General features: G+C 42.8%; 1 protein-coding gene across 1 annotated transcript in view; it reads left to right on the top strand.

Annotated features, from left to right (window-relative positions):
* SLC9A9 (solute carrier family 9 member A9) overlaps positions 1–19,047 on the top strand; it is a 648,823-nt gene extending 629,776 nt beyond the window's left edge. The window contains exons 15-16 of the mRNA XM_052640419.1: positions 17,310–17,415; positions 18,725–19,047. Of these exons, the coding sequence (XP_052496379.1) occupies positions 17,310–17,415; positions 18,725–18,943 (325 nt within the window). The 3' untranslated portion in view covers positions 18,944–19,047. The remainder of the gene's footprint in view (positions 1–17,309; positions 17,416–18,724) is intronic.
* Positions 19,048–19,361: the final 314 nt, after the last annotated feature.

The following is a 19,361-nucleotide window of genomic DNA, read 5'->3' on the forward strand; positions in this document are numbered from 1 at the left end:
GTGGCACAGGTTTTATACTCACTCTGAAAGGGGTCCAGAGCCCCGGCAGGCAAGACTTTGATCTAGTGCCCAAAAGCATCTTATCCAAAGATGCATTCATTTAATCTTGCAACTCAAGAGTGACAGACCCTTCCAAAGTGGTTTGGGAGGACCAAGGGGACAGGGCTGGGGCGCACGAGAGGCACTCACAGCTATGCCCAAGGAGCCAGTTATCTGTGATACCCAGTCTCGGGAGAGAAGCTTTGCCTCTCAGAAGGCAGGAGGGTCGAGGTAAAGCATTCCAATGCAGGCAGACTCCTCTAGGGATTTCCAGGTAGCGGCAAGGTTCTGTGTCCGGAAAAGCATAACGGCAAACAAGAGCTACCCTGGGGAGATCCAAATTGGCTGAAACCCATGGCTGTGGTTTTTCCCACCTTTCCTTCTGTGGCCAGTCCAGCCCTACTCATCCCTCACACCCTCCTCTCAAAGGCCCCCATCCAGTGTCATTTCCCATGATGTTATTTCTCACCAGTTAAATCCCAAATAAGGTTCAGGTTTCAGATAATATCCTTTCCAAAAGAATCTGCATGTCAACAGAAAATCTGAAATATGTTTCAAATCTTAATTCAATTCAACAAACATCAATTGAGAGGACTCATTCTGTCTACTGAGCATTAAACACTGCAGATACAGAAAGGAATGAGACAATGTTCCTCCCTCAAGGAGCTCACAGTCTAACAGGGGAGGAGATATAAAGTCAAATAGTTCTTATATATTACAATAAATATAATCAGAAAGTTGAGTGAAGGCCTATGGGAACCACAGCTTTAAAAAAATGCCTAGTTAGGATACAGGAATAGATAAAGAAGAACGTTATGATTTGCCGCATATAACAAAAATCCAAGTAACAATAGCTTAATCAAAATAGAGGTTTCATCTCATGTAAAAAAAGCCCAGTATTGTTCAACCTACAGCTGGTAACAGACTTCTAGAATGTCATCAATATTCCTGTGGTCCTCCTATCTTTCTCTTCTATCATCCTTGGTATACAGCTTCTATCATCAAGCTTATCTCATGGCCCCAAAACGGCTGCTGGAGCTTCAGACGGCACATACAAGTCTCAGGCAAGAAGGGAGAAAGGACAAACGATGCTCTTTGCAGAGCTTGTCTAGAAATTCTACCCAACAAACTTCTTCCATTTCATTGGCCACCTAATCTGCTGAGGAAATAGAACCTTTTACTATTGTAAGGGAAAAAGGGAGACTGGATATTGGATAGGGAAAAAGCAATCTATCACTTGGACTTTAAAGAATAAATGGACCTCCTCCAAAGACAAAGTGAGGAAGGACATTCCTGGTAAAGGAAACAGAACATGCAAAGAAAAAATCTATATAGTATTTGGTAAATATGGAAACTGTGAGTAGCCTACAAAGGCCTTCCAAGTCTTTGTAAACCAACTTTGCTTTTTTAAGTTAGTGAATCTTCTAACTTTGGGGTATGTATTATGGTTATTGTTATTCATAGGAAGCTCTTTATTTAGAAGGAATTTGAGGGAGGACCCGAAGATGAAAAAGCTAAAAGACAGCAGCCCTGGCCCAAGGTGGGAATGGAGGAGGAGAATTGAACTTTAATAATTAAAAGGTAGAGAGCAGAAAGTCCTAGGAGAGGAAATAAAAGATCAACAGTTTCAGAGGGGCTTCCCCGGTAGCTCAGCTGGTAAATAATCCACAATGAAGGAGAATCCTGCAATGAAGGAGATCCTGGTTCACAGTGACAGTTGAGTTGTACCTGAAGGAATGCAGGATTTCCAAGTGCCAAGGTGAAAAGATAAGCTGTTCAAATGGAAGGAACATCATATGCAAAGGCCCAGAGGTTCAGTGACACATAAACAGGAATCAGGGCCTCACAAGCATGAGGAGTAGAGTTGCGAAGGTGTGTGGTATCAGCAGAGGATAAGGAAGTTCGAGTATCTCACCCAGGACACAGCCATGGGAGGCCTGTGATCTCACCACCTGACAGCACTGTGGTAGCAGCCATGCATTTGTACTCCAACTTCTTTTAATAATAACTGGGATACATTGGTAATGTGGGTTCTCCATACACATAAACTATTGATATTAATAAAATGTAGCATATATGAGGCCTGAATCTGGATCCACATCCATCCAAGAAGCAAAAAAAAAAGAAATCCCACAGAACACTACTCAGTCACCTTTGGAACTAGTCTGTGGTGCCTGCCCATCAACATCATTGCATCCTAACTCTCTTCAGTCTCAAATCACACAACTGCTCCGTCCTTAAGCCACCCAACCCTGGCACTTGAAACCCTGAGGAGAGACTGCTCCAGTGGATGCTCACCCTCCTCTATGGGATTCTCTCTCCATCCAAACTTCGGGGCTGTTAATGTGGCAGATGCTTTGGGGAAATGATTTGCAAACTGTACAAGGCTATCCATAGTAGGTCATGGAATCATTTTAATAACTCAAGATCAACATTTCTTGAAAGAGAAAGAAAAGAAATATGCAAGAATACCACATTAGAGTAGGACAGACTACTCTGTAGTAACAAACACCTCCCAAATCTCAGTTGCCCATCAAACACTTTTATTTTTCTCTTACTTAAAGACTGCTGAGGATGCAGAGGACCCTCTAGAGTGGCAGTCCTCCGTGTGGCCACCCAGCGATGTAAGCAACTTTGATCTGTGACTCCACCATCTCAACCTGAGGCCTCCTTGGGTCACCATAGCAGGAAGAGAGTCAGCTGGAGGGATGCTGGCTTCCTGTGTTTCAGTGCTGAAATGATACTAGTCACCATGACCAGGGGCTTTCCAGGTGGTGCCAGTGGCAAAGAATCCGGCTGCTAATGCAGGAGACAAGAGATGCTGGTTCGATCTTTGGGTTGGGAAGATCCCCTGGAGGAGGGCATGGCAACCCACTCCAGTATTCTTGCCTGGAGAATCCCATGGACAGAGGAGCCTGGAGGGCTATGGTCCATGGGGTCGCACAAAGTCGAACACAACTGAAGCAACTTAGCACACTGTGTGCACCAGGACCAGAGCACATTGGTCAGAGTTAGTGATATGGCCCTAGTTCCTTCAAAGAAGCCCGTGTACCTTCTTCAAAGATGCTGATGTACCAGAAAGACAGGAGACCTGGGTACTGGTGCATCCTAGTAATGCCCAAGATGAGCAAATAGAGGACAGAGGGAATGGGACAGCATCGGATGGGAGAAGAGGGCTAGGAATAAAACAAATAGGAGCAGGAATAGGTCCAAGTGCACCACACACTATCTTTAGTTTTATGACTCTGCAGATGTTAGGACATGTACTGAGAAGTGATTGTAAAATGCATTTCCAGGTAGGGGTTAGAGGCGGGGAAAAAAGTTTGCAAGTGACTGCATCTGAGAGAAAAATGTACCTGGAGAGGAAAGTGAGATTATTTATGACAAGTGACCCTGTAATAACACAGGGCTCTCCTCTTGTGTCCTCTCAAAAGAAAAAGATTTTCGAATGTCTCCTGAACAGGCTTCATTCCACAGCTCAAAATAACCCAGCATTGTATATCCTGATTCCCATACGTGCAAACACAGTGTATTACAGCCGTCAGCATTGTTGGGGAGTGTGTGTGTGTGTGCGTGAGAGAGAGAGAGAGAGAGAGAGATTTGTTTTCCTCAAAGAGCCAAGGGATATGCATTCTACTACGAGTTCACGAAATGGCCAGGAAGAGGCAGTGTCTTCAGAGTATATAGGAAAGTGGGATTTGCCTCAAGGACAAGCAGGGCTCAGAAGAACACAGTGATGAGAAATGGCTGCTCTAAGGCGACCTTAAAAGCCCGATGCCCAACATGAAAACACCTCCCTTCCAAGCAAGCGTCTTATCCCTGTGGAGACAGGTCATTCCCGTGTCAGGTGCCTCGGAAAGCAAGTGCTCCATCTGAAGCCCTGCTGACACGAAACAGGGCGCCGAGCCTCCCTGGGCCCCTCTGTGCAGGATGCAGCTCCAAGAACACAAGGGAGTCTTCTGGGAGTCAGTGTAGCAGCCAGCAGAAGAAACAGTAGGAGTGCAGGCCATGTCGGGGGGGAGCAAACTGGGGGGCATTTTAAATGTATCTTAATACCTACAATTCCTCAAAGGGCATAGCGAAAACCAGTAATAATTATGTTAACGAAGGTTTGTTGAGCACTTATTATGTGCCCAGACCTGTGCTTTTTTATCTCACTTAATCCTCTCCCCTATGAGATCCCTATTATAAGCTATTTCCATTTTATGGATGGCAAAAATGAGGCTCAAAGAGCTTAGGAAATTGGCTTACTCACAGATAATAAGAGTTGTGATTCAAACCCAACCTGTCTAACTACTCTCCACAAATAAATAAAAAACACACTGAAGACATGGGATTATTCACAAGAAGCAGGAAGTTATGAGCTGAATTATATCCCCCTCCCCAAAAGGTATTTGTCGTTGTTCAGTCACTAAGTCATGTCCAACTCTTTGCCACCCCATGGACTGTAGCACACTGGACCACAAAGAAGCTCAGCCTTCTTTGTGGTCCAACTCTCACATTCATACATAACTACTGGAAAAACCATGACTTTGACTATACGCACCTTTGTCTGCAAAGTGATGTCTCTGCCTTTTAATATGCTGTCTAGGTTTTTCATAGCTTTTCTTCCGAGGAGCAAGCGTCTTTTAAAGATATATTGAAGTCCTAACACCTCATACCTCACAATGTAAGCTTCTTTGGAAACAGGTGCTTTGCAAATATAATTATTTAAATTAAGACTAAGTCATACTGGAATGGGATGGGTCCCTAATCCAATAACACTGGTTTGCTTATAAAGACAATCCTGTGAAGACTCAGGGGGACAGCAGGGGAAGGTGAAGATAGTGATGCAGGGATGTACCTACAAGGCAAGGAACACTCAGGAGTTCAGGCCGTGGCCAGTAGCCAGGAGAGAGGCAGCGGGCAGCTTGGCTCTCAGAGGCCTCAGAAGGAACCAGCCCTGCCATACCTTGATCTCAGACTCCTGGCTTCCAGAACTGTGAGACAATACGTTTCTGTTATTTTAAGCCACCCAGTGTGTAGTACTTTGTGATGCAGCCCTGGTAATCAAAGACACAAGGTAATTGCAATCTCTAAATAATTACCTAACCAGACCTACCAGAGCATCATGAGTCTCCTTAGTAATGAGAAAATAGAGGCACCAAGAGTCGAAGACATTTGCTCAGACTGAGAGGCAGTCACAAGCCAGAACCTCAGCCATCTGTGTTTGGTGTCTGCTGCCTTCCTCCCCATGAAAGAAAGCACTGAAGGTAGTTCCCTCCTTAGCTCTGTGCTCTGAGCATCCTGACCCATGGTCCACGTTCAAGCTGCCAGTAGGGAAATGACTATTCCTATTTTCCTGAGGCAGAAGATGAGTACATGGGGGCTCCTGCCCATGTCCACAGGAGGACCAGTCCCCCTCAGGCATACGTTCTATTCTTATGTCCAGCAAAAGGGCCCAGGCTCATGGATGAGCCAGAGAGGGTTTGGGCAGGCATAGCCACCTCCATAGTAAATATGAACTCTACGGTAGCTAGCTGAGACTCCAGCACTCACAAGACCACATTCTATCAGTGTTGGGGGGTGGGAGCAGAAATCAAATAAAAATTTTACTCCAAACCAGAGTGGAGACTTGGAATGCTGGTGCAAAGTCACTTCTCACAGCCCAGTTCTTCAAAACACCACAAGGCAAGTGACCCATAAAAGCCTCTGGTTGAAATCACGATGAGCTAACAGAAGGGGTCTGGGTCTTTGGCAGTACTTCCCCTAATGACCAGAAGGCTGGGAAAAGCCAAGATTCACTCTGTGTGAGTAACAGCAGCATTCTTCTCCATAACTGTTCTCTGTCAAAACAATGAGCCAAGTGTAACCTTCTCTATGGTGCAAATGGACTTAACTGCATCTGATAGGCAGCAAAGATTCCTGGAAATCTGTGATCCCATTCTGTGCCCAAAGGGAAAAATCTTCAGGACACAACAGTAGGAGGAGAACCAATGGTAGTAAAAGTAACATTATTGTCCTGGTTATTATTGCACAGTGTAGCTCACAGATGTGGCACGGCCACAGCCAGAATCCTTCAAGAGACAAGATGTCATTCTGCTCCGCATCACTTAGGCCATTTAGTGGTTTTAAAGGGGTTGTTATTATGCAGATTGCTAGGAGGCTACCCAGGGGGTCAGGGTCAACAGGTCGGAAATCTGCATTTTAAGAAGCAAAAAGCCATTGTAATACAGATATCAGGTGACCACACTTGGAGAAACTCCAGATTTAGACTTTCTTTTGTATTTAGATCCAAGGCTGTGGATCAGATGAACTCTCAGGTTTCTTTTCCTCTAGCCTCATGATTCCAATATTTCCCTCCGTTTATCTTGTGTCCACTTGCCCTACTTACACCGGCTGCTTTGGTATCCTACAACTGTCTTCTTTCCTTTAACCTTTCCAACAAATTCCACTGCCCTTTCTCTGCCCCTGGATTGTCTATCTGGAGCTGATAGAATTAATATTTAATAGGTAGACTGTATAGATGCCAGTGATAGAAACCAACTCCCTATACAAACAGGATAGCAACCACATAATTTTTTCAGTCTTTAGTCTGCCCTGGTCCTTAGTACTTAATTGCCAGTTTCCTAGCTCAGGATCTCTAGGGGAGCATGGATACATTTTAAGGTATCTCTAAAATGTCCTGTGAAACTGTATGCAAATGATGAGCACACAGGCATTTTTTCACTAGCCCAAGACCAGGGGAGGTTAAGAACCCTGATTCCAGGTGCCTTTGGGCTCACCTGGTGTAACATAGGAAGTTCATTCTGGTAAATCAAAGCTACAGTGGTTTAATTATGGACAATTCCCAGTTAGCTTGGGCAATTCAGACAGAGTACAAATGTGCTCTAGATTTACAAATCTAGCTAGACCACATCCCCATTCGTTAATAATGTGCTGCTGCTGCTAAGTCGCGTCAGTCATGTCCGACTCGGTGCGACCCCGTAGACAACAGCCCACCAGGCTCCCCCGTCCCTGGGTTTCTCTAGGCAAGAACACTGGAGTGGGTTGCCATTTCCTTCTCCAACGCATGAAAGTGAATAGTGAAAGGGAAGTCGCTCAGTTGTGTCTGACTCTTAGACCCCATGGACTGTAGCCTACCAGGCTCCTCCGTCCATGGGATTTCCCAGGCAAGAGTACTGGAATGGGGTGCCATTGCCTTCTCCGAATAATGTGCTAAATACTATTAATAATTACCAACAATTTAAGATCAAATAAAATACAGTCCTGGAGGGTTCTGGGAAGAAGACAGTGGCAATAGCAGTCTTTCAATCTCCGGAGCAATCAAGACCCCTGAGAGTTCTTAAAATTATGTACATATGATGAGCACATGGGCATTTTTTTAGAGGGCTCCCTTCCAGGTCAGTGTGCAGCATTCAGGAGAAAGGACCTTGGCGTGGCATCAAAATTGAGCTGCATAGAGATGATAGTGACGATTGGAAAGGCAAGGTCCAGATCAGCTGGTGGGGGTGTGGGGGGAGGCAGTGGGCATAGGAAACAGGGCAGGAAAGCTCAGAATGCAAGCTGCCATGTTTACTACTATATACACACAGCAGAAGAGGGATCCCTGTGAAGTCAGGACAGCTTTCCTGAGCACTGCCTCATTCTTTAAGTTCAGGAAAACTAATTTTGCATAAAACTGAACAATAGAAAAGAAGTCAAATCACATAGAGACTTATTATAAGCGAAAAAAAGAGGATAAGGAGCAGGATAACATCTCTACAAATAATGAAAAAATGCCAGAAAGATGTACCCATAAATAGATCAAAACTATAACATACTATATTAAAACAGGTTAAAAGACATTAAGAAAATGATACAAGCTATGAAAGAACAAAATAAATCAGAATAAGAAAAAACTCTGGAGACAATTTAAAAGTTTAAAAAAAAATCAGAAATGAATAGCAAAATCAGAAGGGCTACACAAGCAAATAAACACAATGGATAATACCTTAGGAGGAATTTCAGGTAAAAGGAAAGTGTTTTAAGTTAAAAGGAAATGAAGAAAAAAGATTTAAAAGTTTTAAGAGAAAGTGAAAAAAAATGAAGACAGGTAAAGAAGACTGAACAGTCAGAAAAAAAAGAATTCTTGAAAAAGCAAAGCAAGGAAACAAGAGAAGTCCTAATTCAAGAGAAGTTTCCCTGATAGCTCAGCTGGTAAAGACTCCACCTGCAATGCAGGTGACACTGGTTCGATTCCTGGGTCGGGAAGATCCCCTGGAGAAGGAAGAGGCTACCCACTCCAGTATTCTGGCCTGGAAAATCACATGGACTGTACAGTCTGTGGGGTTGCAAAGAGTCAGACACAACTGAGCGACTTTCACTTCTTGAAACACAACACACTTAACCCACTGGGAACTACACACTGAAAGAGCACACAGTGTACATGAGACTATCAATTAGGAACAACAAATATCAGGAAAAAATTAGTGAAATTAATAAACTTTTTTTAAAAAGTCCTTTGGGCATCTAAAGGAAAAATACATGGTTTATAAGGGAAAGAAAATTATATTTTCATTAGACTTTTCAGGAGCTACTCCTTATGTCAAAATAAAATAAAAACACTTTAAGCAATCAACTAGAGAAAGCATAGGTCAACAATTTTATTTCCGTTTATTTTATACAACGGACTTTCAATATATAAAGGGCACTGTTATCAATATGCACCAACTCAGAGAATGTTCCCATGAATCCTTCCTGAGGAATCTACTAAGGAACAAGCTTCAGACAATCCAAATGACTAGAAAGACATCAACATAAGACCTGAAGGTGAGCATTAAATATACAGTTACCTGTAGAGCTAAGATTTAATGAGGTCTGAGAGAGAATATAGAATGTAGTGGTTATATGTTCTGACTATGTAAATATAGCACAATTATGTATAGCTGTACTGTAGATTTTCTTTATTTAATAAGCTAGAATGGCAGACAGAGAAGGCAATGGCACCCCACTCCAGTACTCTTGCCTGGAAAATCCCATGCACAGAGGAGCCTGGTAGGCTGCAGTCCATGAGGTCGTGAAGAGTTGGACACAACTGAGTGACTTCCCTTTCACTTTTCACTTTCATGCATTGGAGAAGGAAATGGCAACCCACTCCAGTGTTCTTGCCTGGAGAATCCCAGGGACGGGGGAGCCTGGTGAGCTGCCGTCTATGGGGTCACACAGAGTCGGACACGACTGAAGCAACTTAGCAGCAGCAGTAGCAGAATGACAGAAGGATAAGCAAAAATGTTTAAATATTATAAAATATCCATATTCTGTAATTATTATGGTGGTAGTATATTATGAGATTACTATAATACTATGGATAAAATAAATGAGTCATTATAGAATATTCTAATTTTATCTATTTCCTATGTACTTGAGAATCATAAATTCTTGAACTGAATTGGAAGTATCCATAGGAACTCATGAGATATATAACCAGTGATGTGGTGAAGCTGGTTTACAAGAGCTGATAAGAACAGACTGTACACATCTTCAGTTCAGTTCAGTTCAGTTCAGCCGCTCAGTCATGTCCTACTCTGCGACCCCATGAATTGCAGCACGCCAGGCCTCCCTGTCCATCACCAACTCCCAGAGTTTACCCAAACTCATGTCCATCGAGTTGGTGATGCCATCCAGCCATCTCATCCTCTGTCGTCCCCTTCTCCTCCTGCCCCCAATCCCTCCCAGCATCAGAGTCTTTTCCAATGAGTCAACTCTTCACATGAGGTGGCCAAAGTATTGGAGTTTCAGCTTTAGCATCAGTCCTTCCAAAGAACACCCAGGACCAATCTCCTTTAGAATGGACTGGTTGGATCTCCTTGTAGTCCAAGGGACTCTCCAGAGTCTTCTCCAACACCACAGTTCAAAAGCATCAATTCTTCGGCGCTCAGCTTTCTTCACAGTCCAACTCTCACATCCATACATGACCACTGGAAAAACCATAGCCTTGACTAGACGGACCTTTGTTGGCAAAGTAATGTCTCTGCTTTTTAATATGCTATCGAGGTTTGCCCAGATCAACATTTAAGGACTACATGTTGATATATTAGAATAAGCCATAGTGGGAGTGTTTACACTGTGGAAATTGGGAAATGCCCTTTTTTTCTAGTGAGTCAGTTGTTAAACATTTACCAACACCCCGTTGTATACTGCAACCCTTGATTCCCAGATTGTGGTATTAAAATACCATTTCTCACTGAAAAAAACACCAAGGAATGTTGTAGAAATAGCTGGTTTGAGGTCCAAAACAGGAAATGTACAAGATGAACCTATAACTTGTCATACATGACAAGGAAGCTATCAAAGCTAGCATTATGTCAATAGGACTCAGAAGCCAATCTGAAGATTCCCATTGACCAAAAAGCTTCAGTCTGAGCTTCAATGATGTTAATAATTACAATCAAATTCATTTAAATTCATTACTTCATGGAGATATTTAAGCAAAGAAAAAGTCATTTTCAGGGAGTCATAACCAATCGTTACCTGGAAAACTAGTAAACAGAGGGAATAAATCAAACATTTATTTTGCCTTTCCTATATTGACTATTCCACTGAACATTCCAATAGGACAAATGAAAAATGTCTCTTTATTAAAGTATTCTACCTAATAAAAGAATAAAAGGATAAAACTAGAATTTCACTGTTTGCACATCCCAGTGAGCAAATAGATATAGGTATTACTCATCAGTGGCTGCTGAGATCACACAGAGAGAGACAGCCAGATATGCTGTGCCTTCTTGAGTCTTGCTGAAGGGAGAGAATAGAACCTGAGTCTGATTCCATCTCTGGATCCAGCTGGCAATTTGAAGGAAATACAAAGGGCAGAGGAAAATGATGGGTTGCACATGAGTTTGCAAATAGCAATTCAGACTATGGGAAACTCCACAGGTCAAATGGCCCAAGTTCTTTAGCAGATGAATCATAAAGAAGAGGGTGGAAGAGTAATCTATAGATTAAAAGACATAATACATTTTTAAAATAGGCAAGACCAAACTGTAGTGTGTCAGAATGCACATTTAAGTGACAAAACTATAATAAAAGCTCAAAGAAGTGATTAGTATAATAGTCAGGATACAGTTACTTTTGGGGAAAGGAAGAAGTTTTGCTTAGAATGAGACACCTGGAAAGGGCTTCAAGGATTAGGCCACATAGTTCTGTTTCCTGCAATCTGGAAGCTTCCATTAAGATATAATACATTAGGCTTGAGGTTTGATGTATCCCTTTTCCATTTTACAATAAGAGACTTTATTTAATAATAAATTTCTTGCCCTCTGGCTTTCTAAGTGATTCAGTGGGTAAGCAATTCAGATGTGGGTTTGATCCCTGGATCAGAAAGATTTCCTGGAGAAGGAAATGGCAAGCCACTCCAGTATTCTTGTCTGGAGAATCCCATGGATAGAGAAGCCTGGTGAGCTGCAAAGAGTTGGACAGGACTGAACGGATTGAGCACACAGGAACGTACATCCTTGCCCTCAGGGAGCTTAGAAGCTAAAGAGGGAGACAGAGATGTAAACAATTAACTTCAAGACAATGTGATAAATGCTCTCAGGTAGGTATGTACACATTGACCTTGAAGGGAGACCAAATAGACACATGAGTGGCAGAACTCAGGGATCAAGCTGAAGGGGGTTACAGTCAATCCTTGCTGGCTTATTCTAGACAGTTCTGCTTACTTATCAGAATGCTTATCCAGACTTCCATTCTGCCCCAGCAGTTACCTAGGGCCATTTCCTCTAGAATGGTAAAGGTTAGGATTGTCAACCAAAGGAATACATGTTCACCCATGTGTGTGAATAGTGGGTTTCTACCTTTTCCTTGATTTTAAACCAGAATTTCATGGATAGCCTAGGAGGAGAAAGTGCCATCCTGATAGATTGTTCTGGAAATAGAGTGGTTGCTGGGACAGGATCCCACCCCTATGTTCCCTGTGAGAACCCAGTGCAGAACTGAAGTCAAGCAAGAGAGAACAGAGTGATGAAACAGCTTAAAGAGGAGGGCTTTGGTTGGACTCTGAAAGCCTTCCTCCAACCTGAACCTCAAAGACAACTTAGCAGAATGGTTGATCACATCCTTAGGCAAGATGGCAAGACAGTGAGTGTCTAATTACAGAATCCAGTAAATCCCAAGGAAAGAGGGGGAACACACTCAACTTGTCAGCCCCCATTTCCTGTGAAACAAAGCATAAAGGGTGTGATTTGTACATTGAAATCAAAGAGTGACAGGGTGTGTACAATTTGCGGATGTCCTCTGCTAGTTCTGTTCACGGATGCTGAGTAAAGAACCATGAGGGGACTCAGCAAATGGGACGTAGTTTTATGAAGGTGAAAAGTGAAAGTCACTCAGTCATATCTGACTCTTTGAGACCCCAAAGACAATGGGCAAAAAATGATGATTTAAAATAATCTAAACATTTTACAGATGAGCCTGTTTACAGGGCAGGAATAGAGACACAGACATAGAGAATGGATGTGTAAACACAGTGAGGAAGGGGAGGGTGGGAAGGATTGAGAGGTTGGGATTGACAAACATACACTACCACGTGTGAAATAGCTAGCTAGTGGGAAGCTGCTGTATAGCACAGAGAGCTCAGCTCTGTGCTCTGTGATGACCTAGAGGGGTGGGATGTGAGTGGGAGGGGAGAGAGCTTCAAGAAGGAGATATGTGTATACATATGGCTGATTCGTCACTTTGTTATACAGCAGAAACCAACAGGACATTGTAAAACAATAATACTCCAATAAAAATTTTAAATAAATAAAATAATCAAAGCAAAAATGAACAGAAGAGAAAAATCAATGTCACCATATACTTTGGAAGTTAGCTCAGTTAAGCACTAAATTTAGGTCTGGACCTGCTGATAGCAGATGCATTTTCTCTTTTGGCCTGAGTTAATTGTCTTTCCTATTTCACGCATGTTAAATTCTGGGTAGAGCTCCAGCTTTTACTTACATCTCCTGAACCAAACTGCTATACCCAAACTCATGCCCTTTGATGAGAAAAGTCATTGGGTTTTTTCCCCCCTGGAGCCTAACATTTCATCTCGATGTATTTCTAACTTATTAGAAAAGCAAAACTAGCTGTACCAAAAATACCCAGTGGGGAATATCTCTCTCTCCAAACATATACTAGAACCTGATAAGAAAAATAACCCAGTTTGCAAAATCAGCAGTAGAGGTTTTCTGGAGATCAAAAGAGTTTTCTTACTATTTTAATAATTCCAGTAACCCTGGTGATCTAGCCACTTTCCAGACCCTGCTCAGCAATGAAGAACTCAGAAAGTCACTGATTCCCCCATTCCAAATCAGTTATCCAATCAGATGAGACCTGTTATTCAGTGTCTCTGTAACAGAAGGAAGATGCTCAATGTGATGGAAATGTCTGGGACCTCAAGGCCAGTTCTTCCAATAACTAACTGGCTGGATTCCACTGAACAATTCTTTTATTCTCTTTGAGCTTACTGTCTTCATTAATTCAACAACTATTTCCTGAACATCTAAAATGTATCAACCACTTTACCAGGTGAAGGGGACAGCCCTACCCTCAAGGTGGCCACCACCTAGAGACAAGAATATATGGCAAAAACACTTTGCATTCTATACAGTGATAGTTGCTCAGTCATGTCTGACTCTTTGCGACCCCATGGACTGTAGCCCACCAGGCTCCTCTGTCCATGGGGTTCTCCAGGCAAGAATACTGGAATGGGTTGCTATTCCCTTCTCCAGGGGATCTTCCCAACTCAGGGATTGAAACTGGGTCTCCCGCATTGTAGGCAGATTCTTCACCATATGAGCCACCAGACTGTAACTGTTAATTTTCTTATGTGGGTACCCCAATAGTTTTGCACATAAACTAAAAACATGTGAGTGTATGAAGGAACAAATGAATGGTCAAGCAAGTGAGATACGATGGCTGTTTTCTAGCCACTTTATCTTATGCCACTGCCACATGGTCCCATTTGTCTAATATCTTAGCCCCAAGAAGTCCGTTTTGACTTGATCTTTTATCCTCAGGAAATCCTCATTTGTTGGCTGTCATCTGCCCCCTTCATTCTTCCCTTGGCATAGTCACCCAGAATCTACCTCCATCACTCATAGCACCCTTGAATATTTTCCTAGACCATAAATTCAACAAACATCCATTGAGCACATAACATTGTATATGGCAAGCTCTGGGCAAACTAAGATGTTGGCGAACATAGGCCCTGCTCCACATGGTGTCTGTGGATGGTACTTACACATTCCATCACTGCCACAGGATATATGTGTTATTCCTTTGACCTGAAGCTACTGAGACACAGCCAGAATGGCATCACGAGCTTCCTAGAAGAAGAGTTTTATGACAACAAATTCTCCTACCTCTCACCTACCACCTGACACCAGCCCCCCATACAATAATGTTTAACCCAAATAGCTATTTTTGGTGCAGGAGCAGCTTAAATTTTCCAACCACTAACTACTAGCTTGTGACTCCTGATACCACACCAAGTGCTGAGTGCCATTCTCTCATCTCTACCCTAGTATCATTTCTCCTCTGTTATGTGAACAACAGTCGACACACCACTTTCTCCAACAAGTATTACTTAAGAAATAATTTTTTTATAAAATAGCATTTGAATGGCATGTGAGAGAGTGCAACACCATTTTCCCACATTATATCAGCTAACATTCACAGCAATACTTGAGGCTCACAGGGGTCAGTCGCTAGACCATAGGTCATAGAGTCAGGGAAGGGGCAGAGTTACCTGTTGAACACAAGTCTTCTGAGTTGGGAATCCCAGAGCCTGTCCAGAGGGACCAAATGGTAGCCCATTTGGTCCAGGCCTCACATTCACAAAAAGCCACAAAGTAAGTGATTAAGTGTTAGCTCCAATAATAAGACACAGAGAGTTAAAGAGATACCTCATGGAGGGCAAGAGGAGAAGGGGACGACAGAGGATCCAGAGATGGTGGGATGGTGTCACTGACTCAATGGACATGAGTTTGAGCAAATGGGAGATAGTGAAGAATGGGGAAGCCTGGCATGCTGCAGTCCATGGGGTCACAAAGAGTCAGACACGGCTGAGCCACTGAGCAATAACATCAGGATGAAAAGAAGAAAATGTTCATTGTGCAATTTTGAATTTGTGTTTTCCTTTTGTGACATGGTTTTGGCATTTTGATTTTTCAGTATATTGAGAATCTCAAACAATGGAAGTCGCCCAGGCCTCTCCTAAACTTAAAACCTTGACAAACCCCATTTTAGCTTACACAGCATCACTAAAAATGTTGCTTATTTGCTGTCACTTTTCCATCTGGAAATAAAATTGGCTCGATTTTCTTTGATTTATGTGCTGCGCTTGCTAAGTCACTTCAGTCGTGTCCAACTCTTGCTCCTCTGTAGAACCCCAGGCTCCTCTGCCCATGGGATTCTCTAGGCAAGAATACTGGCATGGGTTGTCATTTCCTTCTCCAGGGGATCTTCCTGACCCAGGGATCGAACCTGCATCTCTTGTGTCTCCTGCATTGGCACGTGGGTTATTTACTACTAGTGCCACCTGGGAATCTGTCACTTTTCCATCTGGAAATAAAATTGGCTGAATTTTCTTTGACTTATACTCCAGTTATATATGTGTGTGTGTGTATATATATACATACATATCCTCCATCTCAGCTCCCTATTAAAAAAAGTTTTTTCCCCTGACCTATGCACACCATAAAGCCTATTAGATCACATGCTCCTGCTGAGTGGGTCCACAGCTCAACAGCAGGAGTGTGGTCTGCGAGGTTTTCTCCCTGAAGAACCAACTGGTCACATACTCAATTCCACCCTGAGAAATTCCCTTCTGCTAGCATATGGTCTTTGTGGATCCAGATAGTAAAGGGAGCCTCTGGATTACTTAAAATCATCGTTTATTTAGGCCTCAATGCCTTCATCCATAAAATGAAGGAAATAACACTCTGTAATAAAAATTAATGGAAGATCATCAAGAGCTTTCCAGAGTTGTAGATAGACTTGCAAAATGTCGCAGGCAATGCCAGGCTCTGAACTTCAATATCTTCCCCATCCTTAACTGAGCACAACAGCTGCGCATCTGAAAGGAGTTGTCAAGTTTTCCGCTCACAGTTGCAATCACAGACCCTCTTAAGTATCTCTTCAGTCGCTCTCCTCGCATCATAACTAGGCTGTGTTCATGAGCCTCTCCTGCTTTGTCCTCACTGAGGGGGTGAATGATTCGAAGCCAGAGGCCAGCAGATTCCTGGCCCCTGCTGGCTGCATGCCCCTCTGTCCCACACACTCAGGACATCCCAGAATGACGGAGTGGTGTCATCCACCCGTGGATGGGCTCCAGTAGAGCCTCCACCAAGATCTTCTCTTGAGTGCCTGGGGGTGAGTGCGCATCTTCATGAACCAACATTAAATGCTTTCCATTTTTTTCACCTCTCCCTATTTATTATAGCATTTCAGAAAGCTGATGAGGTGAACTATTCTCCAGCAGAGGAAATAATACAAAGCTTGAAAGTTGTTTCTGATGGAATGGTGAAATAATTTCACTACCTTTCTGGGAGGGAAAAAAAAAAAGGCAACCTGAGGTGGCAGCCTCTAGGGATTTCATATTGCTAGATTGGAGGGAAACCTAAAGGCTTTAGATAAACAGGTTTTTCTTTTAACTAGTTAGAGCACTTTGGGATGAAGAGAGGAGAAAGACAGGTGTTAGACAGTAGAATAAACCTAGCTCCAGCTTATTTACATAATTTTGTATGGCAATGCATTGATGTATGAAGTATAAAGTGACTGTGTTGAATAGTGAAAATAACTATTTTGGCAAACAATGTGTTCACTACCCAGTTCTCAAACGAGGGAATGTTTTATGAAATACCTCTTGCTTTTTGTGTGAAAATTACCAGTGGTTTAAGCTGTGTGTGCAGTTTTAGGAAAACACAATCTTTTATGCTATTATTTCAAATAATTATTAAGAATATATTCTCTAAGCAGAGGAGACGTTGAGTGGGAGAGTCGAGGAAAAGAGGACCATTTACACCTCTCTGACACTGGCTGGTCCAGGTGCCATTTCCGCATGAGTAAAGACTACCAGGAGGGCTGGGAAGTGTGGGGATCAAAGAACATAAACAGCAAATTTGTGCAGGCCACATTACTTCCTCAGTGAGGAAGCAGGGGATTTGAAGGTAAAAGGAGCTAGCTTTCACTGCATGCAAAGGTTTGTGCTATGTGAGAAACTCAATCCTGACTTCCTCTTGGCAAGTATTCCTTAACAGGCCTCACAGATACCTGAAACCAATTCTAACCCATTCTGGTCCTCCACTGACCACGACGTTACCTGAATGGTGTGGCCCAATTTCCCGACTGCTCACCAGTCCTCAGGCCTATGGGGTGAGTAAACATCTCGTGAGGGACAGGCTTGGTGAATACTGATAAAACCCAGAACCTTGGGGCTATTTCTTCCCGCCTTGAGGAGGAAGCATACAGTTCTTAAAATTCACTATACCAAGAAGCTTCTCTCTTTTCTTTTCCATTGTTGCTGATGTGGGCTCATTCTTCTTTTTAAAAACGCAATTTTTTACTGTCACCAATATTTTTAACCATAAAATGAATTTAGAAAAATATAAAAGAAGTAATGTGAACTCACAAACTGCTATGTTTTGAGGCTTTGAGTATCAGGCCGGGTGCCTTATAGCTGAAGGGAGTGGAATAAATAAACTGATGAGAATCAATTAGACTCCCTCCCAGTAAATCAGAGTGTCAGAGATGGGAGAGGAGCAGAATCTTGGAGTTTGTGGCACCCTTGGAGGTGGCCGACCCCATGTCTAAACAGAGAAAAAGTCATCTCAGATTTCACATGTGCTCAGAACACAACAGCCTGAGCCGGCGATTCTCAGTGTGTCCTCGGACCAGCAGTTTCAGCCTCACTTGGAAATTTGTTTTAAACAAAGATTCTTAGGCCCCACCTCAGAATTCTGGCCTCAGGAACCCAGTATCTGTGCCTCAAGGAGTGATTCTAGTACAGGCTGAAGTTCGAAACCACTGACCTAAGGTCACCTAACCAGGGCTCATTCTACAGGGAATTCTGTGAGGTCTTTCCAAAGCCAATGAAAGAAAATTTGAGATTTTAATTCCTTTTCTTCAAGGGGAGGACAACTTTATTGGCCAGATCTAGTTGGTTTCCACCATTACCCACCAAGGAAACTTTGAACCACTTTTAGCCTTGGGACACTCATCCCATTTGAAACTTTTCAGAAAGAATATAGCAGACATTGAGGTAAAATATTAAAACCAATACTGGTGCATTCCAAAACGAATATTGGGAATCATTCTGTACCCTGAGGTCAAACGATTCTAAAAACTCCTCTCATCCAGGTTAGATACCCATTCAAAAGATCCATAGCATTTTATTTTAACTCCCCTTTAGCATTTTATTTAACCCACAGATGTGCTCAATTGGCACACGTTCTCTTACTGATGAGACTTGGAGACTTCTTATGATTATGTGATGATGTCCATCTTCAAGGTCATTTTAGAAATGTTTCACAACTCCTGCAGACATGGAAAAGGTTACATGTGGCATACCAGAAACTTCAGCCAAGTCAAGACAGGGCAGTGTAAAAAGGAAAATGAACTGCAGGACTGCTATTGTCTTCTGCTTTTATCAAGTGAACTCTCTCTCTTTCTCTCCAAAATCTAGGAACATCTCAAAGAGGATGATGTCGAATGCATCGTAAACCAGGACGAGCTTGCCATGAATTACCAGGAGCAAGGCACCTCACCCTGCAGCCCTCCTGGGGAGGACCAGAAAGCTTCACCCCAGACTCCAAGCAAGGAGAACATTTACGAGGGGGACCTTGGCCTGGGAAGCTATGAACTCAAGCTTGAGAAAACTCCTAGTCAATCCCAACTGAACTGATGGGCGTGAACAGCACAGACATGATCACAGGTCATGCAGGGCTCACTGAGGAATACAAGCCAAGCTGATGAGGCCAAGTGCATGGAAAGAGGTTGGAAAGTGTATGAAGGGCAGAAAGGAGAGATTCAAAACATACATCCTCTGGTGCCCACAGAAATGAGAATTTATTATCATCCCTCTATATTAGGCAACTGATTTAAGTTTTGGACAGTGCCATTTTTATTAATGAACTGGGGAGGGTGGGAAGGGTGTGGGGATAGGAGACAGGCGTCTAGTTGCTGGAAGGATGAAACAGTTGTGTCTGAAGGTGTTTCTTTGCTGTGTACAGCTCTCCTGACGCTTCCCTCAGATTTGAGATTCTATTCCCTCTTTAGGGAGAGTTTTAAAACTCTGTTTAAAAAGTTTCTGAGCTTAAACG

The sequence above is a fragment of the Budorcas taxicolor genome, chromosome 1, assembly GCF_023091745.1.
Source record: "Budorcas taxicolor isolate Tak-1 chromosome 1, Takin1.1, whole genome shotgun sequence".
NCBI lineage: Eukaryota > Metazoa > Chordata > Mammalia > Artiodactyla > Bovidae > Budorcas > Budorcas taxicolor.